At 41.0% G+C, this 24,518-nt stretch overlaps 2 protein-coding genes across 5 annotated transcripts in view; one reads left to right on the forward strand and one right to left on the reverse strand.

Annotated features, from left to right (window-relative positions):
* The first annotated feature begins 832 nt into the window (after positions 1-832).
* Positions 833-6,870, forward strand: flot1b (flotillin 1b). The gene is made up of 13 exons (XM_047598706.1): positions 833-981; positions 1,829-1,879; positions 2,319-2,394; positions 2,519-2,609; positions 3,118-3,261; positions 3,374-3,493; positions 3,815-3,910; positions 4,037-4,189; positions 4,325-4,506; positions 4,586-4,631; positions 4,834-4,971; positions 5,123-5,287; positions 5,376-6,870. Exons 2-13 carry the CDS (start codon positions 1,837-1,839, stop codon positions 5,403-5,405), a joined length of 1,284 nt encoding a protein of 427 aa, XP_047454662.1. The 5' UTR covers positions 833-981; positions 1,829-1,836; the 3' UTR covers positions 5,406-6,870.
* Positions 6,871-8,939: 2,069 nt separating this feature from the next.
* The window catches only part of ddr1 (discoidin domain receptor tyrosine kinase 1), a 35,746-nt gene continuing 20,167 nt past the window's right edge, over positions 8,940-24,518 (reverse strand). The window contains exons 9-20 of one of the 4 annotated variants that reach the window (XM_047598886.1): positions 21,994-22,243; positions 20,528-20,680; positions 19,840-19,896; positions 18,545-18,711; positions 17,788-17,995; positions 16,715-16,792; positions 14,760-15,061; positions 14,328-14,455; positions 12,222-12,419; positions 11,877-12,144; positions 11,571-11,720; positions 8,940-11,051 (exon numbers count right to left, since the gene is read on the reverse strand). In XM_047598886.1, the coding sequence (XP_047454842.1) occupies positions 10,911-11,051; positions 11,571-11,720; positions 11,877-12,144; positions 12,222-12,419; positions 14,328-14,455; positions 14,760-15,061; positions 16,715-16,792; positions 17,788-17,995; positions 18,545-18,711; positions 19,840-19,896; positions 20,528-20,680; positions 21,994-22,243 (2,100 nt within the window). In that variant the 3' untranslated portion in view covers positions 8,940-10,910. Of the gene's footprint in view, positions 11,052-11,570; positions 11,721-11,876; positions 12,145-12,221; positions 12,420-14,327; positions 14,456-14,759; positions 15,062-16,714; positions 16,835-17,787; positions 17,996-18,544; positions 18,712-19,839; positions 19,897-20,527; positions 20,681-21,993; positions 22,244-24,518 lie in introns of all 4 variants that reach the window. The other 3 variants (XM_047598885.1, XM_047598888.1, XM_047598887.1) reach the window with 3 other exon arrangements.

Below are 24,518 nucleotides of genomic sequence, written 5' to 3' on the forward strand. Positions count from 1 at the left end.
TCCAAGTAGGTTAAGATTCAAGATAATTTTAGTTCAACTATATCAGTACAGTACACGGGACAGTATAACAAGAAAAATAATAAGAAAAAAAATTCTGAAGCAAAAAAAAAACTCCAACCCTGTTACCAAGTAATCTCCTCTTTCATGGGTATCTTAACTGTATCATGTGTTTCTGTCCATGCGTGTGGCAAGGCAAAGGCTCTGAGGGCTATAGTGAGGCAGAGCAGATAATCAAAGGCAAGGCCTTCAAGCAGTACAAAAATAAAGCCAGAGTCAACATGATGCAGGGGAATATGCCGCTGGTCAGTTTGATACTTCCAGGGCTAGTTCACATCTCACAGAATAAACTAAACCTATTCTCGGCCATTACTCAGAAAGGTCCAGAGGATGTCATTTACAAATGCATAACATATGAAAGTGTATATTTACTATGACTGTTGCAGGACAGTCATGAGAGGTGAGCAATTTGCCAGTACATGATGCATCCTTATTTTAAGATCTGACATTCAAAGCACAAATAAGGCGCAGAAATATCTCATGTAAGAATTTAAGGTCAGACTTTGCTGTCAACTTTGCTGAGACAGCAGGGAGCAGATGCTGACTATATTATAATGAGAGATGTTTGTAATTTAGTGGTCCGATTGTTATACAGCAAAAGAAATATAATATAATATAATATAATATAATATAATATAATATAATATAATATAATATAATATAATATAGAGAACATGCGGTTACAGAAAATGAATGAACTAATAACATGATATAATATGACATAACAATAACGTAATTGAATAATAATGCAGTTTACATGTGTACCACTAGGGGGCGACCGCGTCGTTATGGAGAAGGATAGGCGTGGTCACTGAGCGCTTGCTTCGGACATTTTTGTGATCCCAATTCAGGGGCAATAACCTGAACCTATCAAACAGAAAACCGAGTCTGAATTTTTCTTCCACGGTGTCTGAACGGCTATCGGTAAGTTAAACATAACAATCGGTTCGACGTGTAATTCAGCGTTTCATTGTGATTTTAAATCCAGACTCTTGTTAAATCGTTCAGCCGTACTCAGACTCGATTCAGCTGCCATTTAACAGCCAGCGAGCTACGAGCTAACGTTAGCATCCAGGTTAGCTTTATTCCCACACCGTTACTTCGTTTTCATTTGACGTCAGTGCACGTCTCATTATCATAGTTTGAGTGCAGCTGTTTTATTTGTTGCCCCAACTAATGATTGAGCATACGTGTTTTTTCTTTTTTTTTTTTAAACAATTGGGAGTATGACCGATCAGCTTCATATCGGGTTTATAGGAGAGGGAGGAGCAATGACTTTACCGAAAACATGGGACTAAATTGGGGCTTTGGCTGAAATGATTGACGGTGACATGTGTTTTTCATTCGTTTAGTAACTATTAATGTTATGGATACGTTAACATGAACACAACTGTATGATCAAATTGGAGGACCATAAACCATAAACCATATGGATTTATACACTGAAGTGTTTCGGTTATTTAACACACGGACTAAAACAGAGAATAGAAACGTACGTTGGAAAAACAAGAAGTATTTCCCTTCGTGCTACAAACCACAGCCTCCAAAATGAGCAAGTCATTTGCTGTCTCAGTTAAATCTAACCAATCAGAATAGTAAGATTTAGTGGTCTATGCATTAGTTTTCATCAGAGTACATTATGTACAATTTGAGTTCTGAACTCTGAAATAACTGTTTTCTTTCAGTGTTTAGCATCTATGTAATTGTAACCCGTTCATGCAGTGTTATTCTTTGCCAACTGTACAATTAACACTTAAATTTTTGTCTTAAGGATTGAAGATGTTTTACACATGCGGACCCAATGAAGCTATGGTGGTGTCTGGTAATAGATGCATTAATATCTCTCACATTTGTAAATAGAAGAACAGAATATTTCTCTGGGCTATGAAACATTTCAGGTTCTGTGATGTTAGAAATTGTGTAATAACTAATTTGCCGTAATGATATTTACAAGTGAATTGTGTCAGTAATGCCTTGTGTACAATGAACAAGTGAACTTGTGTCCTGTGAGTAATTCAGTTATTACATGTCTTAAGATGAGTTTGTGCAACAACTACTGACATTACTGCCATTTAGTAATGAGCAAGAAAGGAATTTTCCTCCTTGCTCCATTGTCTTGACTGAAGATGAATGGATTGTGTCACGCATATTGTTGTGAACTGCTGCAAGTTGAACTATGGTCTCTCACTTTATAAGTAACCAGCTGTATGGTACAGAATGGACGTGTGATATTTATGTTATACGCTCCTCTTTCTCTCCAGGCTTTGGCCGTTCTCCACCTCTTATGATTGCTGGTGGAAGAGTGTTTGTCTTCCCGTGTATTCAACAGATCCAGAGGTGATACAAGTTTCAACCTCTATAATCAATCTCTACCTTTTAAATGATATTGCTGGCTCATGCAATGCCTTTTATTTTATTTTATTTTATGTTTACACCTTTCTTTTTAATGTATTCTTCTCAGAATCACACTGAACACCCTGACTTTAAATGTGAAGAGTGACAAAGTCTACACTCGTCATGGGGTCCCTATCTCTGTCACTGGTATTGCCCAGGTAAGCTCTGCATGAACTGCATGACGAAAATGTAGATGTACAAATTCTTGAAAAATAACATTAATTTTCTGTAATATAAAAATATTTTGCATCAATAAAAGTACTTAACTGGCTTTTAAAATTAACACCTCTACAGAAAAGTGTTATTGGGTGTGCAGGTCGCCATATGGCTAAACCTTAAGGGAGGGGAACGTGTATTTGTGGTGTGATTATTCTAAAACTGGTGCAAAGCGTTTGGTATAATTTAAAATACATTAAAACTAAGTACTATACATACATATTGTATCCGTGTTCAATTCAATTTGGAGGTTATTTCCTAACAAGGAAGAAAGACAGCCATTGAAAAGGTGGAAAGGTCTGTGACTGGATGGACCAGGAGTTTTTACGGCAAATGTTATTTTAATTTTTATGCTACTAACTTAGTACACAAAATCTGTACTTAACATCAGATATTGCTCCCCTGTTGGGAAACCTACTGCACACTTATTTACACCTTTTTTTCTCCCAGGTGAAGATCCAGGGCCAGAACAAGGAGATGTTGGCCACTGCTTGTCAGATGTTTATGGGCAAGTCTGAGTCTGAGGTTGCTCAGATTGCACTGGAGACACTGGAGGGACACCAGAGAGCCATTATTGCCCATTTGACTGTGGAGGTTAGTATAGTGATGTCCTCAAATGGATATATATGTACACACACACACACACACACACACACACACATATATACATGTATGCTATATAATGTATATCTCTCTCTGTGTGCAGGAGATATACCAGGACCGTAAGAAGTTTTCTGAGCAGGTCTTCAAAGTAGCCTCCTCTGACCTGGTCAACATGGGCATCGGTGTTGTCAGCTACACGCTCAAAGACGTTCATGATGATCAGGTACGTTATGTCTTTTTGAGGTCATGTTCCACTAATGCTGAAGACACTACACACAGGAAAACAGCTGAATTCTGTAATGTTTCCACACATTTTTTACATGAAAGATTTCAGTATGAAATAATTTCCTGTTATAGCAGTGTACTACAGTGATTGATTTTGACTGTCTCTGACTCAGCTGAGCACCAGCCGCTCTTTACAGTAGAGATAAATTAGCCCTAAGTGCTTCTGTGGTAAACACATCATCTTTTGTTGTTCGTCTAATGCACTGCCATCCTTTTAATTGGTTGTCTCATAGTAGATTGTCACTCCTTGTGTTTGCAGGACTACCTTCACTCACTGGGTAAAGCCAGAACAGCCCAGGTGCAGAAGGATGCCAGGATTGGAGAGGCTCAATACAAACGGGATGCTGTTATCAGGGTGAATAGTGATGGTCTTCATCATGATCCTGCTTATTTCCTCATAAGGAGTACCTGAAGATTAGAATGATGCTTTTGTTGATGCGAACTACCATTTCTATTTCTGTCCTGCTGCTTCTATTTACAGGAGGCACACGCAATGCAGGAGAAGGTGTCCGCTCAGTACAAGAATGAGATCGAAATGGCAAAAGCCCAGAGGGACTACGAGCTGAAGAAAGCAGCCTATGATGTTGAGGTCAACACCAAGAAGGCAGAGTCTGAAATGGCCTATCAGCTTCAGGTACAGTTATCTGTTCAGGGCCATGCTTCAGGTATTATGGCTGGTCAGCATGTAGTCCAGGTTTTAAATCATATCTGATCACATTTTGACTGAAAGCTAAGCTGTGTTTCCCTTTTCTTCTGCTTACCATGTCAGGTGGCCAAGACCAAGCAGCGGATTGAGGAGGAGACAATGCAGGTTCAGGTGGTGGAGCGTACACAGCAGATTACTCTGCAGGAGCAGGAGATCATCCGCAGGGAGAAGGAGCTGGAGGCTAAAATTAAGAAGCCTGCAGATGCTGAGAAATACAGACTCGAGAAGCTGGCCGAAGCACAGCGGTGAGCACTAGGCCCTAATGTGTTGTCAAAATCACACCGAGCAGTTTGCACAGAAGCTAAGTTTCTCTTCTCTCCTCAGCCTGCAGCTCATCATGGAGGCTGAGGCCGAGGCCGAGTCCATCAGAGTGAGCTCTGCCACATTTCTTTATTGCTTTTTGAAAATATCTCCTCCTTTCCTCATCTGTTAAACATGGCTTCTTTCTAAGCATTGCATTTCTATATCATTTGTATCCTCTTGTCTTGTTTCTCTGTCTATAACTGCTGATTTAGTCATCTACACTTTAATCCTAATCTTAACTGCCCCTATCTGCGTGTGTGTTCATGTAGATGAGAGGTGAGGCAGAGGCCTTTGCTATGGAGGCCAAGGGCCGTGCTGAGGCCGAGCAGATGGCCAAAAAGGCAGAGGCCTTCAAGCAGTACAAGGAGGGAGCCATGGTGGACATGCTGCTGGAAAAACTGCCACTGGTCTGTTTGATGCTCCCACTGCCTTTTATTGACGTCAAAAATTTAATTCTGCTTTTCCCTATTGAATTAAATGACTTGATTAAATTTTACTCCTTACTCTGGAGATGTCCTGTTCTGTGTAATAATTCTGCTGATGCGTCTTTCCGTGCAGATGGCAGAGGAGATCAGCAAGCCTCTGTCTGCAGCCCAGAAGGTCACCATGGTGTCCAGCGGTGGCTCAGAGGTGGGAGCTGCCAAACTGGCCGGAGAGGTGCTCGACATCATGACCAAGCTGCCGGCCGCCGTGGAGAAACTCACCGGGATCGACATCTCCCAGGTACACTGGTGCATGGAAATGTGGTTTTGACACTCGCCAGCTAGAGCCGAGTTCTGACCATGTCATATTTCTCTCACTGTACTTGCAGGTTACGGGAAAGACCGCCCGTGTGCATTAAGAAGAGAGTGAGCGTAAAAGCTCCACGAACACGCCACTGTATTGATTCTGTAGACACCATAGCTCTGTCTCATTGATTATGTGCATGTATGTTTTCACTGGTGTGCACTGCTGAGGAACTGGGTCCATGTTCTGATGTTCTTTACCTTTTAATGGAAAACATTTGGATACGTTTCAGCTGGAGTTCAGATGTCTTCCTGTGATTTTCAGTTGATCAAGTAATACAAACCATGCATGCTGATTCAGGTAGCCCATCTCCCAAGTGCTGCTGTTCTCCTTGACAATACTCTTCTCACTGCAACACATATACAACACACCTTTGTGCTCTGCTTGTCGGAGCATTCACCTGTAGGCTCTAAGTCTGAGGAATCTAAACGTTTCTTTGTGAGAAGTGACGAGAGAGCCCACAACAAATACTAATGCTGTGCATATTCTACATTTAATCTACATGAGTCGTCTGCCTCAACTCTCGCTAACCTTTTTTTTTCACCTCATAGTTTCTGTGCATGGGAATATTCTTGTACTAACCACAGCTGAGTTTTTTCATTGTATTTGTGTCACAGTAGATGCATGTACATAGCTGAGTGCTGCCTTCAGAACTGTAACGATGAAGGATTTTTATTGTTTAAGACTGAAGGGAAAGGAAGTGGTTGAAAGCAACAAGTTATGAGGGTTACCTGCAAAGTGCAGTGAAACCATTGTGGTGGAAAAATCTATGTTGACTTTTGTCCTTGCTGAAGTGTTTTTCTTCTTCCATGTCACATTCTCTACTCTTTGTTAGTATAGATGGACCACTCACTCACTAACTAGCCTGCTGCTTTGATGTGCTTGTTGCCTTGAGTCTAAAATCACGTAGAAATGTGTTTTTTATCTGTTGTACTGATTTATAATCATTTGATCTCAAGTGTTGTAGATTTTGGCAGATTGTTTGACTTCTTTGTAGTTTTGGGACTTGCTCAGGAGTTTCCATTGTGTTTTCTTACTCCCCAATACTCCAAAATTTTCCGGCTGTTAAGACTTATGCATTTAGACACCACCAAGTGCCTGGTCAAGTCTCCTCAAACAAGCTGACTGCTGCAGATGAAAATGTTAAAACTTCAATCAGTGAGGACTTCCTCCTATCGTACTGACTTAAAGCCATCGTTCTCACTGTTGACAACTGTTGGATAACTGTGTTGGAAATGCCAAACTAGTCTTGACTCCTTTTATACATTCTTGTGATAATTACTTTCCTTTAACAAATACATATGTTGCTTCTGGTAATGCAAGCGACAGAGTAGCTGTGCTTTGTCAGTCCAATTTTATAACTATATATATATATATATATAAATATATATTAGTGATGGCCAATCGAGGCTTTGTTGAAGCTTCCACACTTGATTCAAAAAAAGGTTCATTACTGGAAGTTTCAATGACACGGCGCTCGGTTGTGACATCTAGTGGACAATAAAATATAATACAATCAAGACGTGTCTTACTGGTTCAAGCTTATTTGGGACTTGGATTTGCCATGCATATTCCTGTTCAACTACACTACATGTATATGTGATTATGACTAAAATATATTATAACAATAAACTAAATGAGAAAGATTAATGGGAATCGAACCTTAGCCTCACTATAGCAAGACCTTAGTTTTTCCGATGTACCACAAACTCCACTCATGCTGCTTTGCCGTCATTTGGCTTTTTGATTAATGTAAGTATTACACTCTATGAACCTCTGCTAATTTACACCAATGTTTATGTTACAGCGCTTACATCAACTATTTTCATTTGCTCGTGGTATCGTGGTTTAGTTGTGTTATAGAGTATTTGTGCCGAATGCAACACTGTCAAATCAAATTACTTGATTCACCCATTATTTGCTCCAAAGACTCAGCGAAGAGCCAAGACAAGCAAACCACTGACAGATTTTCAATGCTGAAGAAGTAAAGTGCTTCATACGTCACAAGACACACATTTCTGTACATGCATGTCAGACTCAGAGTCTGAGTGAAAGTTAAAAGAATAGGACTGTATAGTAAATTGAGGATATCCTGGATATCCTATCCTTGAACACGCTCGACCCACAGCATCCAGAGAACTGCAGGCCTCACTTTCCTCAGTTAAGCTCAGAGTTCCAAGACAAAAAACACTGCTGAGCAAAATGAACACAAACACTTTGATGATACCCAAGACTTTGGGGGAAAATTCTCTCTAAACTAACTAGGTAGAAAAGTTGAACTTTTTGGGAGCTGTGTGTCCCATTACATCTGGTGTAAAAGTCTTGGCAGAGGTCACAGACCCTACCTGTTTTTCTATGACCTTATTTGGCTTGTAGACGGTGGTAATGTCCATTTCATCCATATCCCAGATTGACTGAGACTCTGACTTGTGTTTTGCCATAACTTCCTACAAGTTGGTGAAGAAGTGGGCCACATTGTGCTTATTAAAAGCACTGGCACATGCTAGGCTAGTGTCCTCCAGGGTCCTGCGTGAGAGTGACGTGTGTCTCTTCAGAAACCCAGAGAACCAGTTTGGTCCTGCCCCACCATCTCCTTTTCAGTCCACTTTGTGTAGACAGAAACATTATTGTTTACTGCAAGTTGGAGAGAGGGCAAAATAGACATCTGAGGCCTTAATATATATATTCCTCCAGCTGACATCCTGCTCCTCAATTAAACCCCTATAAACAAAACTAACAACCATCTACCAGCTAGTTAGCTAGCAAAAAGAAATAAAAAACTATAGCTTCATACTTACTCCTACTTCATACGTTTTGTGACCGGCCAGAATATCAGTAACCGGGCACAAACTAGGGTGCATTTATTTCATAAAATAGAATTTCAGAACCATTGATGTTCACAGAAAAATAAAACATCCACCCAAAAGAAAATACGGCAATGGGACTGATTATAAAAACAGACAAACATCAATCACCCACTTACATAAATCATTATGACGTCAAAACAGTACATTGAATTAAAATAAACTTACACGTAACCTAGAGCTGGCTGAATGGGACTGATTATAAAAAAAAAAAAATAAACCACTTAAACAAGATTAAAAAAAACAAACTCATCTTTCATTCTCACCACATTGATGCTCAAGGAGTGTAGCAATCGGCTAACGCTGTTAGCATTACCTTATACACACCAATGCACACTGTGGCTCAGCTATCTAGTGTCAGAACTATTATACCACCCGGTTACATTTTAATAGTAACAATTTTATAAACACTTATAAACTGGAATTTTTTTGGCTTGCAACAAACCTAACAGCTCTCTAGCGGCAAGCTAGCAAACAACAATCAGAACTGAATTTAAACTTGCTGTAGTTTCTGACTATTATAGAGGTCGACACTTGAGAGTAAAGTAGTCACTTTGCAGAAAAGGCTGTTGTCTGGTCCATACCAGGTCGTTTTATTCAGCCATATAATATATAATATAATATTGTTGCAGGTCTATTTGTTTATGTAAAATGTGGAACAGTGGCTGCATGTGTGACATGTTGAGGTGAAGCTCTAATCTGAGCTCTAATTTAAGCACACTTGGTTTATTTGAAAAGGTTAACTTTATTAAAACATCTACAAAAATAGACAACACGGTGAATTATGATAGCATCAAAGTAGCAAGCGTTCTACAGAGACACAGAAGACCCCAAATGTAACATGTAAGTTTTCTATATATTAGTAAATGAAATTACAATTCTGTCCTTTAAAATATGTACATACATGATCTGCTCCGAATACACAAAAGGACAAAATCAGACATCAAGGAGAGTCTAAGTAGGTACAGTATATATAAAAATATGGGATTAGTTGAACTACAGTGTATCAAAAATGACTCAAATGGCACAACCATCAGTAAACATGTTTAACTTGATAATCTTGATCATCTCAGGACTGATTTACAGTGCTGTACAGTCAGTAAGGTAGATGCATTAACTCTACCGTGGTCAGCTTAATGCACTACCGTGGGACAATGCAGAGGTTGACGTTGACATTCACATAAAATGAGGAATCCCAGCATTTCCAGCTTGATCAATGCCATAACTGTGTTCTTGTCTTAAATGACAGTGATGAATTTGGATGAACAAGGTGAGTAAACATGTCTCAACAGTTGAACAAAACAAAACAAAAGTCATACAATGATGCCATTCCACTTTTTTTTTAAAAATAATATTTTACATCTAATGGTTTGGCAATGCCTTGTTGGAGAGGTTTTATGAAGGCGAACAGATTTTGTCCTGCCTCTCTAATGCACTCTGAGCTCTCTTGGCAAATTCCTGAAAATTGCATGAGAATTTACGACGACAGGAATCATCATTCAGGCCTATCACAGAGAAGAGTTCCATCATAGCTGGGGATATGCATGTAGGCTTTAAAGTGCAGCTGGTTGTGGAATTTTACATAATATCCTTTGTGACTTAGTCACAGTCAGATAGAAAAAAAATAAAAATTTTAAAAGATCACCAACACCTGAGCAGGTGTATGAAAATGTCCTATCCGTGGCCTCTGCCAGCAGTTTCGCCTTGTGGGTCACATCTCATTGGCAGCAGCAGCCCACTCCTCTTCCGAGCCATTTTCCTCTGGTTTGAGAATCCATTTGGCACCAAGATTAAAGATGGAATTCAAATACCTCCTGTGATTTCTGAGCATTATAGGGGTAAATGCTTGAGAGCAAACCAGTCACTTTGCAGAAAAGGGGGCTGCTATTGTCTGGTCCACATTATTTCACATTAGTCCACAAAATCATCTGTGGATGTGGGTCACTGTAGGGACGAGGGGCTGAGATAAAAGGAACAAACTTGGTAAGATCTGCCATCTGCCATGTATAATTTAACACTTGTGGAGAAGAACTGAACTGGGCCCGGCCATCAGGTGCTATAGCTGGGACCAATCTCAATGAATGTGATTGATTACAATGTATGCAGTAGCCTATACATACTATAAATACTAAGACTATCCCTGTGTCTGCTGTTTCATGTCTGGAAGACAGGTGTCCTATTCAAAGTTTGTCATGAGTTCACAGCACATGTGTACCTCACCTGTTTGGTGTAGCATTTGAGACGCCCTTAGACTTAATGACTGTTCATTTTCTAGTTTGCTAAGGTCCAGATAGAGAGTACGTTCTTTGATTGAGCCCTGGCAGTTTGCTGCTTCATTAATTCTACAACTTAATCAACACTTAAACAAACTCACTTTGATTGTTAAGAATCTGAGAAGACAGAAAGTTCCTATGCAGACTGCACCCACCACCAGCCACTGTGAAACGTGGCTCTGACTGTTATCTATCAAAAGCTAGGGTTAATTTTGTCTTTGGGGGCTGACGTGAAAATAAAACCGGACCAGCGGTCTCTCAGCCCTGTCCACCCAAAATAATATAAAAGCGAGCAACCCACTCTTTCTGTTCATCTGCCCTGTGCGCGCAACCTCCACCACACCTTCCCACTGCAGCAAAGTTTCATCGACATGCGAGACATTTTCCCTCTAGTGTTTGCTTTCCCCTTGTTGTGCTCTCTCTTCACACCATGTTCATGGCATCCTCGGTAAGAAAGGAGTGGATGTATGCGAAGGACGGGCGCAACTTGCAGTCTCTGTTCCAGCAGCTCAACATGAGCTCGTAGAGACCCTGTGGACAAATGGCTGGCTTGCTCAGATAAACCTATAGGACAGACAGGAAGAAATTTGTATGGGGGTCAGACAAGTTATATTATATTATGAATTTTAATTATGAAGGGATATTATTTGGACTTTGATTCCACTGAATGAATTAAACAGCAGTCAGACCCATTGGAGGGATTGTGATTTCATCAACACAGTCAGTGAAAAATCTGCTGCTTTGCTTTCAGGAGAATATATTACACAAAATATAACAAAATACTAAATTTGAGAAAATTTTACCCATGTACAGCTCTGTTTTGGCTGTAGCTGCTTTAAAGTGCTATATAAATAAAGCCAAGTTCGTTTGAGAATACTTTGAGAAAATTAAGAACATCTTAATTTGTAATGACCACAGTGTGTGGTATTAACTGATTGAACCGATTCATCATCTTTTTATTGTCCATCACTTTTTGTGGAGTTGACATTATGTGACTATTGTACGTATCCAACATAAAATAACTATTTTACACCAAGCTGCTGATGCCTCTATACAGTAAGGTTGTGTTCATGTGCGGTGTACCTGTCTGCCATGGTCCCTGAAGAACTCCCCAGCGTTGTCAATGACCTGCTCATCAGTGAGGTTGGAGTAGGGCTGCTCCTGACAAACACTCAGCATCTCCCACAGAGTGACCCCGAACGCCCACACATCACTGGCCGTGGTGAACTTACCCTGAGAATATAGAGAAACACACATCATCATCACAATCTCCATCAAAAATATTAACAGTGGATGGAAAATGATCTTTTCTCTCTCTTTTTTTTTTTTTTTTACATTTTATTACACACTTTTGTGTGCATCAACGTGCACACACTCCTGTCCTCTCACCATGAGTATGCACTCCCAAGCCATCCAGCGTATTGGCAGCACAGCTCTGCCCTGGATCCTGTAGTAGTCCCCAGCGTACAAGTTTCTGCTCATACCAAAGTCGGCTATCTTGATGTGACGCTCGCCACCTCGATCCTCTCCGCTCTCACCCCTCTCACCCCCGACCAGACAGTTGCGCGTCGCCAGATCCCGGTGCACAAAGTTGAGCGATGAGAGGAACTTCATACCTGATGCAATCTGGCTGGCCATAGCGATGAGTGCAGGGTAACTGGGAAGCAGTGAATAAATACATGGTAAGTTCCTGTTTGTTTTATCTTTGTTCATGCATTTGTTTGCATGTGTTACCTGATAGTTGGAGTGTTGTGTGAAGGCCCAGTTTTGTCCAATAGCACTCTGTGTGACAGATACTGGTTCAAGTCTCCACACTCCATGTACTCAGTGACCATGCAGAGAGGATCACTGCTCACACACACTCCCAGCAGCCGGATGATGTTCGGGTCCTTTAAGCGAGAAAGGATCTTTACTTCTTTCAGGAAGTCGTTCCTATCAGGGTGAGAAGGAGACATGTAATACATCAGAGAAACTGAGATAATAATAAAAAGGAGAAACATGTTGAATTTAGGTTTCTTCTATGGCCTAATGTAAAAATAACACACTAATATTAACTGCCTGGCCTGAACCACTCTTTCACTATTTCAGCCCAGTGAATCCTGGCATTGTCATCTTGGAATATGCCCGTGATATCAGAGAAGAAAAAAAAATCCATTGATCTAATAACCTGGTCATTCAGTATATTCAGGTAGTCAGCTGACCTGATTCTTTGGGCATAATGTTGCTGAACCTGGACCTGAGCAACTACATCAACCCCAGATCAAAGCACTGCCCCCACAGGCTGGTACAGTAGATACTAGGCATGATGGGGGCATCACTTCATCTGCCTCTCTTCTTACCCTGATGCCCCATCACTCACTAACAGGACTTATCAGACCACTTGACCTTCTTCCATTGATCCAGAATCCAATATTTATGGTCCCTAGCAAACTGAGGCCTTTTTATACGTTTTTTATATGTTTTTTGTGTTGTTTGTCTATTGTTCAGTCCCAGTCCCTTGAGTACCCTTTACATTGTACATGTGTTTTTACTATCACTATTAAACATGGCCCTGAGTTCTACTGTTGTTTTTCTTCGATTTGATTTCATCAAAGTGATTGCAGATCACCACCAATCAGCATTTTTTCCAACCACATTTCTTCCTGGAAGACGATGGCTCCCCACTGTTCTTCCAGGTTTTAATAATGCATTGGGACACTTCTTAACCCAATTCTTCAGTCTCCTTAGATGTTTGCTCTCCTTGATACATGCCAATGATTTGACACTTCTCAGTCAGACTAACATCTTTACCACGACCACAGGATGTGTATTTCAACATGGTTGTTTAAAGACACGAGAAGCTACTCATTGCATCAGTTGGTGGTTAAATGACTTGTTTCCAGCTAAAAGATAATCACCCATAGAGTAATTACCCAATAGGAGACTCGTATCTGTTTGCTTAGTTAAATCCAGGTGGTGACTTTTTTTTTATTATTATTTTGGCCAGGCTGTGTATTGAAGCTTTGTTAATATTTTAATGTTACCATGGGGTCAATCGAGTGAGGAATCTCCTAAGAATCAACACCTCGGCCTATGTTTTTCTCGACATTGATTTGTTTTGCTGATCAATATGTTTGTGTAACTCGACCCTCACTAACCACCCACTAACCCGTGGAAAGAAGCCTGCTCAGTGCAAAACTCTCAGAGCGCCAAAGTAAACAGACAGCTACTGAAAAGAGTCAAACATCTAGAAAACTACAGACACCCAGATGTTTGACTGAGGGGCCAAACCAGCGCTTAAACATGAGAAAGTATTTGCTATATACAGTATATATTTAGGACATGGAGGGTGTTTCAGAGTGTAAATAAAAGTCACATGTCAATTAAAAATTACTGCTTAACTGTAACTCAAGCAAAAGCCCTTTGGTTCAATAAACTGCATTAGCTGTCCTCCTCAACATCTATCAAACTGTCTGGGTACATTATTTTTGTCAATGAATTAATAGACATAAATTAATAGAATAAAAAAGGAAATAGCTAAATGTAGTGAAAAGGGCTAAACACGTCTTCACTCCAAGTGATGACTTGTTTTGTTATGTATGACCAAAAACCTTCAAATCAAAGAGTATTCTGTTGTGTTAACGATAATAATAGTTTAGGAGCATACTATCCTTAACTATACAATAATGGAATTATCCTGTACAGGACTGAGAGAAGAATGCAATACTGAATACAATACTTTGAGGAGCTGGGAAGGAGATCGATGCGAACGCTACAGTTCAATGAGTCAGTATGAGCAAAACATGAGTAAGAGGAGATAATGCAGGAGGCTCAGACTCAGTTGAGTATTATGTTACAGACCTGGCATTCTTGGAGGCATCTGGGCGAAGTATCTTGACAGCTACCAGAAGAGGGCGACCTTTTCTCACATTGAAGGGGAACTCCAGGTTTGGAAGGTCCTGCGGATTCTCTATTTCACACAAGTGCACCTTTCACAGAACAAATACAGGCATTGTTAAAGCACTCTGTTTGAAAAGATTATTCAGGTCATGGCTCGACTTGTTTGTGAAGGTGTGTCACCACAGATAAATGTGGTGCAAATCAGCTGTAACTGGAGAAGTTATTCAGATTAACCTGGGTGGCATCTTGGGGCGCTAAGAGACCCTAGTTACGTGAGCAAAAGGGAGTTACCTAAAAACTTCCCAGCATTTATTTAGAAGTGAAGAGGCATCAAACATCTTAAACTAAAATCAGTCAATCACCTTTGTTCCAGACACAGCACACATTCCTCACCTCTCCAAACTGCCCCTCTCCAAGTTTTTCCTTGAAGATGAGATACTGGCGTGGCAGCTCAGGCAGGGGTGCAGCGTCGGCTCCGGGGCTTGAAGAGGTCAAGGCCGGCACCGCATAGGTGTTGTTACCACTCACACCTTGCAAACTCACAATGTCTGCCTCAGCGTAGTGTGGCACGCTTGGAGGCAGTGGGGGAGACACGGGTGGAGAGAGAGAGGGGTAAGGAGGCGACCCAGGGTAGGGTGGAGGCTCCTCCTGTGTAGGAGGGAAACCCTTCTCCATGTCCAAGTCCAAACCACAAGCTGGAGACAGGGTGGAAGAAAAGTACAGATTTGTGTTTTAATGCAATATATGGATTACAACATAGAACCATAAATCATAAAGTTAGGCAACTGTTCTCAAGGGATAGTGTGAATTTGGGGGAACTTCATTTAAACTATAACAACAACTTTTTGTACATACTTTCCAAATCTTTACAAAGTAAATAAAATATAAACTGTTTTAAAATATACCTTATACAGTATTACACAGTGTCCCAAAACAAAGAGGGCTTTATCTATAAAAGAAGTCCTTTTGATCTGGTACAAGATTATTTATTATATCAAATGAACAGATGATAGTGCTGTGAACAGATGGCGGCAGCATTGATCTACCAGGATGAGGTCATTCATCTTCCAGGAAACTGGGCAGAATCAGGAAAAACCTCATCCAACTGAAATTCCAGGACACACCAGGTCTAGGACGTCTAGACCACCTTTATTTGTTAACAGTCATGCACGGTTACACATTTGTGAGCACATTTCATGTTGCAGCTTCCTCTGGTCTGCCTATTTCACATTACATTTATCATGGCGTCAGTGTAATGGAGGCTGTTAGACAACCGTTGTAGATAACACAACACATCATGAATTTCTCTGCTGCCTATCGTGTTGCCTTGAAGCGACATTTTTTTTCCTGTGAGAAAAATTTGCAGATGCCTTTTTATCACACTCTAAATTTACCGTATGCTTTCCAGCTATGGGCCATGAATAACATGATGTAACATGTGTTTCTTTAAACACCAAAAGACTAATTTAACAAAAATGACTTTCATGTTTCTGAAAGTGCACATAACTTGTGGGGCGTGTGTGTAGCTTTTGTACTTTTGTTGAAACTATACTGGACAAAAGAAATGTTCCAGTGCATTTTAATACATACACAGCCACAGAAATAATAATAATAATAATAATAATAATAATAATAATAATAATAGTACAGTATTTTAAATGCCTGCTTTAATGCAGATAAGTTAGTAATATTTTATCAAAACTGTAAATCGTTTACAGTCATGTAGCAGCACTGTGAAGCACTAGATTATGTGAAGGGATCCCCGATGTAACCATTAAAGCAGAAACCATTGCAAGCCATCTAATAACGGACATTGCACCCAAACTTTAGGGATCACTAAAGCTGGTAAGATAAAACATTAAGGAACAACACAAATCTGGACAAAATATCAAAGAAAAGCTTTAGGTTCATGAACATTTAATGTGATAAATGCCAAATTAGAGCATCTGGTTATCTATGAAGCAGTCAGGATATTTCAGTCTGGAAAACAGTGGTGGACCAACAAACCAGCTGTCACTGCCATCATTTCAGCTCTGCTCGACTCACTGTTCACAAATCCAAGAGTTTTCCTGTCTCAGATAATAGCGTTTATGATTCCCCAAGAGACAAACTATCCCTTCAAACAAAGCTCGTAGTTATTAAATTGGTGAGTGAATGAGAGTGAAACTTAATGTGAGTAACAAGAGGGGTGATGATAGTCAGTCACATGCAAGATGGCCTACTCAGACTTGTTGTGTGCTAACTCAAAGACCACTCCTACAGCCACAGCCCAGGAAGACATAGAGAGGTAGGAACGTGGTGATGCAGGGCCCCTCCTGACTGTGTTGGCCCAGTCTGAGGTCTCTTACCCTGCGGCACATTGAGGCTCTTTTCCTGAGCCTGTGAGGAGCTGGGGACCACTAGGGCTCTCTGGCCTTTTCTGTGATCTGGTAGGAGCAGGTGATAGCCCGGATTGTTTAACAGCAAGGCTTGGAGGTCACACACACACAGACACACACATGAAGAAGTGGGGCACACACAGGCATCACGATGTGGATCAGAACACAAAATACACACAACTCAATAAAATCCATAAGCAGAGCACTGTTAGAGTATTCTTCATAATACAGTGGGTGGGGAGGGGTTGCATGGACACATGGAGCAAAAAACAGAAAAGCATCACAAGAGCAGACAAGTTAACACAACCAAACATAACAAGGTCCCATGGATGAAATAATGTTTCTGTTACTCGTGTTATTTCACACTCACTCAGGCGCCCAATAAAGACGGCATGCCGACCTCCTGTGGTACAATGAAAGCAAAGGAATGCCTTTTCTTTCTTTACTCTTCTTTTTCTCCTCCCTCTTTCCCTTTTCTTCCCCTTTCTCGGAACAATAGCTCTTTTGTGCCCCCTCTGAGCTGTGCATCTTCTTGAAGGCACAGTTCCTTGCAGGGAGTTTGGTTTGATTTACTTTTGTTTGCAATGGTGCACTACCATTGTTTTCTTGATATGCACGCCACATTCTTTCTCCTGCTGTTTTCTCTCTCCAAATGACTTTTCTTATGGATATGATCAGCAGGCAGAGTTTGCAAAGTCATGATGATAGACATGCAAACAACGCAATTCACAAACCACATACATATTAGTATATGTCTAAATACTTGACATATGGAAGATTACGTTGCGTCACATTTTCCACAGATTCTGCACCACATGTGTATGTGGTTGAATTTATGTTCCCACAGAGCTGACAGGTTTTGCTGCATGTCAACATGTTGTGTGTTACACTGCTCATGATCTTAATCAAGTTACAATGTTCAATGTAAGTTTATTTATTTTTTGGTCCAAACCACTTAAGCAGAAACAATGACATGAACTCTAAGGTATAGAAATAATGCATAATGCACAACATAACTGTACAGCTAAGTTTTAATGACTTACCTGTGCTGTCTCTGTGATCTCTTGGTCGAAGCAGAGCGCTGGGCTCCTGATACTCTCCCTCTCCCTCTCTGTCATGTTCGCGGTCGTCGGGAAAAGTGTGGATGCGCTGGTAGCGGCTCGAGTAGCTGTGTGTGTTGTTGATCACCACGTTGTCCGACGGGACGGATAGGTGAACTCGCAGTTCGTCACTGGACAGACTACCTTGTGCCTGGAATAGCAGAGGATTCAGTTAAATACAGGTAACACAAAGCAGATGTGTGATCAGACTGTAGAAACAGACTGTCATCCTTGAGCAACTGGCAGTAAATGTAAAAAGGATTCCCATGACAGCTCCAGATGGAGTTACTGGAGCCAGTGGTACTGGCTGTTGTTACCCTAGGCTGCTTTCAATCATTTAAAACAGGTTAAAGGGACAGTTCAGCCTAATCACACAAGAAAAATGTCTAATCTCAGAGCATTTGCTGAATGTAAAGTAGTGTGTGTAAAAAGAGAACAATATATAGATAATCCAGCTTTGTGAAAAACACAAACTTTAGTTTTCTGGTTTTACTTTGGTTCCTCTGTACCATGAAGGCAATTGTAGAAACATATGTTCCAAATAAAAAAACAAACAGTCAGTGCAGATTTACCACTAGAGGTAAATAAGAAAATGTGTGCATGAGCTCAACCTTCAAGATTGCCAAAGTGTACCAACTGCCTAGAGGAAGAGCTTAAAGACTGAACTAAAACCTTGCATGTGATCTCACTGTGAACTCACCTTGCCCAGTATCTTCTTCCAATACTGCCTCCAAAGAATGACGGCTATGACAGCCAACAGCAGTAGGATGATGCCCACCAGGCAGCCAATCAGAATAGCTGTATTACTGCTGTCGTCTTTGGCTTCAGGAAGCCCTGACCTTGAGGTAACCGCAGCAAATTCTGGCCCTAGAAAAGGCAAACAGAGAACAAAATGTTTACTTGATTGCTTGAAACCTGCTGAGGTTTATTTGCGCCGGTGTTATTTGTGTCAATCACAATACAAAACTCAGTATCGATATGTGGGTTTGTGTAAGTGAACTCTGGTGGAAGGTAATGCACGTTGAGAGTGTAAGCATTAGCCCTCAGTCGCACAATCACTGGAATCACACACACACACACACACACACACACAAACAATGTTTTCTCTGGCTTACTCGACATCTGAAGGGTGATTGTTTGTTTGTGAGTGTATTTAGCATGCCCACTCATACCACAGAGCTTCTCAGAGCTTTCTGCCTTGAGAACAATATGTCAACACGGTTTTGCTTCTCACCAGCTTTGTAGTCAACTATTAATCTGAAGCATCCAGTTATTTTTCCCCTTTGAAGGTCAAAAGTGGCATGTTATTTGAATGAGTGATGAAAGGGTTTACTTCAGTGTAAACTTTGCCCATAAACAAACTCTTAAAATCATTTTACAGAATAAAGGAAGCGCGCATTATGAGAGATACATTTATGTGTGCATATATTTCAACATACACCTACTAATGCACCCTCTAAATACACATGTACCAACAATCTATACGCTGCATTGTCAAAACAGAAAACGACTTCCTTTCTCTCTCTCTTGCTCTCTCTGTGTCTCTGTCTCTCTGTGTTAGTTCAACACCATGCAGGTTGTAAATAAACCCAAACAAAGCCGTTCAACCACAGGCAATAACAAGGACAAAGCAGCATACATGCCACAGAAAACCATTTCCAGCTTTTTAAAAAGCCTGTTATTGTTTAGCTACATAGACTAGAGCCAGTCCCTGAAAAACATGCAGTTAGAGACCACAGGAAGCCATGTACTTATTGTACATGAATATAATTTACTATAGCTATGTTAGTGTGTTTTTTCTTAGAGCTGTATATCTTCCAACCCAGGGGACAGAGCCCAGTGCCAAAGCCTGCTTCTGTAATCCCTCCTCCATTATACTTCATGCTCTCCACCGAGCAGGGGGACAGTTTTAAGATTCTGGAGGAATGCCAAAGCAGATGGAGCTAGCTCCCCTCCTTCTGCCCATACCCAGTGCCTCTTCTTTCTCTCTCTCACCTGACAGCGTCCAGTTACCAGTGGTGTCCATCATGAAGGTAGTGGTGGTGGGGGGTTCTGGAGGAGCGAGGGATGGACAAAGGAGGAATGTGTGAGAGGTGGAGTGGTGAGGACTCCGAGCAGAGTGATGAGGAGAGAAAATTGTGTAGAGCATGATTCTGGCTAATTTGGCTGTGCAAAAAACCCACAACAAAACAAAACAAAACAAAAAAAATAACTCTAAAAGTTCCCACCAACTTTTCGCAGGCCAGATTGTGAAGATAAAAACACTTAATAGGGATATTAAATTAAGACATTTGACCTTCAATTTTAAGCCACATTTCTGAGAGCAAAGAAATCTGTAAGATAAGCTTGTGGCATTAATTTAGCTTCAGGCAGAGCTTCAGATAGAGGGAGGTTAGTCAAACATGGGCCTCCTTTGGCACTGCCCGCCTTTGGTTCTGCTTCAGACACAAGGCATAGACAGACTGCCGACATGCTCACGCTCATCACAGCTGGGGAAAAAGAGATGGGCACCGAGTCGAGGGGCGATGACAGAGAGAGAACAGGGGAATTAAACAGGCTGGAGTGAGCAGCATGGAGGGGTTGGAAGAGCCAGCATGGTGGATGATGAAAGAAGGAGAGGATAATATCACGTGGGGGTAAAGAGCGGGAGAATAAAGAGGGTGAGAAGAAGAGAAAGACTCACCAGATGGTCTGGCGGTGTGGTTGGAGGAGCTGGGGTTGGATGTGGGAGCGGAGGAGGTAAGGTTAACGGGAGGAGGAGAGGAACTGGTGCCAGGAACCTCAGGAAGATTAGGAGGAAATGAATCAGTGTCTGTAACATCCTCCTCAAATGGCTCTGGATAAGGAGAAAGAGAAAGAGAGAGAGGAGGGCACGTTAATGAAAATAAATCATGTTTTATATGTTTTGAGGGGTTTTATGCAACATCACACACTTTCTGGTAGTCGTCAGCTGTGGAGCAACAGTGACTGTGGTCACAGCTGGTCATGTTTCCAGACAAACACTATTCATTTCAGGACACTTAATTATGTTGTTTTTGACTGGAAACTGATCTGTTTCTTATTGACTGAAATGACTGATTGCATTAACTCACTAACCCAAGTTGGGTGGTTTACTAACAATTACTGTTTTGTTTGCCTACTACTCAGCTTCCCTGTGTTGCGGTGCATGTGCATCGACATATTAATACAAGAGCAGGCAGGAGAAGTGGAGGGAGGTTCTGAGAGCAGACAGTGAGAATGCAGTTGTTGAATGCAAACTGAACGAGAACCAAATGTTTATTTAGACCTAATGTGAGAGTCCGGTCATGGACATGACATGACTTTCTGTCTGGGTCACAGACTGCAGGATATTTCACTCACTTATAGTTTGTCACTGGTAGCCAAGTTAGTGCAATCAGTGCCAAACATCCACTAAGTCCTGGTACACCTGGATAACTGAGTTAGTATTTTTGGTAACATAGGGTACAGTCTGCAGCCCTCATCCTTACCGCCAGTGTGAGGACCTAGACTAGTGAACAGGTAGGAGAGTTCTTGTGTTTCATTTATCTGGCAAGAGTCCAGCAACCCGACGTGCCGGACCACTGTGAGGTCAAGTTATTTCAGCCACCTGCATTACAGAGCACTTTGCTGTTTCTTATCAAACTACAACTGAAGGTGTTTCTGACCAGAGATGGCAGTATAATCAGTCACAGAAATCTCAGTAAGAAAACGGATCAAGCGTCCATCACACTTCACATCTCATCTTTCAGGCCTGTTTGCTGCTAGATTTCAAATTATTTAAAAGGACGAAAATCATGAGTCATGTTTATAGTCGGCCTGTTTACTTCCCTTACAAAATGTTCATACTTCAAACCAATCAAAGGTGCATCCGCAGAACAAAAACCCTTCTCTGAATATGAAATCTAACTCATCGTATTTCTTTAACAGTACACCAACCGTCTACAGATTGACCTGTGTCTACCATCTATATTTATCTGTTATTCAGGCAAAGCAAAATCTTTGCTAAACTTCCTGCATAGTGCAAGAGCTAGCTGCTAGGATATATATGATGCAAGTGCAAAATGTGCATTGAAATAAAACTGCCTCACTGAGATGCAGGGGCACCTAACACACAGATGAAAAACTGACCACTTCAATTCTGTGTCCTACCAGACAGGAAGGATATTTCGCTGATGAGCAGCCAGGGGTCTGCGAAGTAGAACTTGCAGCGGAGGATCTGAGCCGGCCGTCCGCCAAGTGGAAGAGAGATGGGTCGTGAGGAGGGGTCCTTTAGATCCTCAAGGGGCACAGGCAGGGAGAGGGCAGGAGAGGACCAGGGCAGGAGGATACCAGGCTTAAAAACACACTCCACTTTGCTGAAGACTCGCACGCCCTGTGTGTGGCGGTTGTTACTGTGCACCTACAGGAAGGAGACCAGAGAGCCAGAGTGGAGAAGAGAAAAGACAGAGGACAGTTAAAAGAGGTTGTAATCAGTTAGAATATCCATTAACAACCTACACATGTGAATTAGCTAAACCCTTGTGCAAAAACCTAGAACGCTCTGGGGTCTTTACCATTCATTATTTGTGGAGAAGCAGGAAGAGATTAAATTAACACACAAAATTAATGACACATTCTTTTCCCCGTTGAGCTATAATTGCTTTGGCACGACTTAAAGCTGAGCAGCTCTGCAAATGGACATAAATAGAACACAGGAGAGTAGGTAAATGATGGAAGAAAAGAAAGTGTATGAAAGATGTCTAATTGAAGAGAGCAGTGGATATATCTTTCCTGTTCTTACAATCGGGGAAAGGCCAAAGAGAGAAAAATCTGTATAAAACCTTATTTAACATACGAGGCATCATTGTGACTGGAAGGAGAAAGAGGAAGTTGAGTGCAAGAGACGGGGACGTGGTAGAAGGTGGAGGGTTTATAAGTGGGCAAGTGAGAGGTCGAAACTATAGATCAGAGAGATAGAAAATTAAGGACGAGGTGATAGTTTTTTTCCCCTCAAAGAAAGTAGAGTTGGTGCAGTTAGCTCTAAACCTCACACACTGCAGGGCCAGCCACTTTAACCTAATCCATATGTGTATGCGCACACACACATACACACACAGGATGAACAGCTGGACTGGGTGCTCATTTGACTTGCAAGTTTTTCTGTCTGTAAGGCTACAATATGGAGAATGTGGATATGTACTATATGCTGGTGGTAGTGCTGTGGTTCTTATAAGTCAACAGAACTAAAGAAATGTACTACTCCTTCAGGGAATACTGCTTCAATGACATGCAGAAAGCATGATGCACTGCATTCATTACGTTTTCCTTTTCATCATAAATCTAACCTACATTAAGGATTCTCTGTGATCTTTTGGTTTAGTTCCACATGCACTTACAAAAATGTTCCACAACAATTCCCAAAGGACAGAACCGGAGCTTTACAAAAGCAGATCAGAATGTGTCCTCGCTCTGTTAAAGGAGAGGGGAGGGCAGTTTATGACTTACAAAAGGTTAAAGAGCAGATTTCCCTTTGGGAGTATGATTAGGCACAGGTTAAGGAACTCCAGCCTGCACAGGCATGGCAAGCAACAACTAGGTTCAGGTTCCTACTTTTTATTTATTTGACCTGTGTGTCTGAAACATCCGCTCGACCAGGCCTGCATAATGGCGTATGTCAGCTTAGGTTAATGTGGGGAAACCACCAGGGAAAAGAAAGGAAAAACACGAGAAATACCACTGGGAGAGATTTAAAGCATTTAAAATGTAACCAAGGCACATTAGAATAACAATGAGCACAAGAAGATAAAAACAAGAGCTTCCACATGTTTTAAATTTCCATCAGGACTTTCAGAAAATTCTTTTAAAAATTACTTTTCATTTCTGAGATAGTCTGGAGAAATTGGTTTTTAGATATGCGCATGTATAGGATGCATCTCACCCAAACCGACATTCCAACCCACGTCCAAGACAACACAGTTATAATTCAAACTGGGTTGCTTCACATCATTATCGCCCTCATTGCTCCACAAACTAACCCCAAAAGCCACACAGACGCACAAACAGACTGTGATGAAATTTGGTGGCTCCCAGAGAGACGAGCGCAGATGCACCGTCCCATGATAAACAATGGTACATTCAAACTAATTAAATGGCTGCAAAACTATTCGAATCAAATGCTGCTTCCTGAGATGGCACACTAACAAAGTTAGTGTTGTTTAAAAAGCGAGGTAAACACACACATAACCGTACTGTTGAAGGGAGTTTTAGAGGGCGTGTTGTTTGGACCTAGAGGAATTTCTGAGCAGTCTGATGAGATGCAAAATGTGGTTCTGCCACAATCATAAAGATGTGCTTGTTTTACGTGGATGAAACTATTAAATCAAATCAAACCAGAAACCAATGTATGATTAAGAAATAATAATTTATTTTGTTATGTTGTCTTTTTATGACAAGGTAATTTATTAAAGAATCTCTTAAATATGAGATTAAACAGTTATAAAAGAAATGTGTTATAGACTGATTTATATTATGCATCAAACTGCTTCAAATCCTAATCAAGACTGAGAAAGTGATGCATAAAGGAATTATGCTTCACTAGATTTAGGTTTATCCTTGTGATATATATCGGGAGCATGGGGAGAAAGTCAAAGCAGAAACACAGAAGTCTTCATCTGAAAGCAAACAGGACATTACAG

Source organism: Mugil cephalus, chromosome 11 (genome assembly GCF_022458985.1).
Source record: "Mugil cephalus isolate CIBA_MC_2020 chromosome 11, CIBA_Mcephalus_1.1, whole genome shotgun sequence".
In the NCBI taxonomy this organism is placed as follows: Eukaryota; Metazoa; Chordata; class Actinopteri; order Mugiliformes; family Mugilidae; genus Mugil; species Mugil cephalus.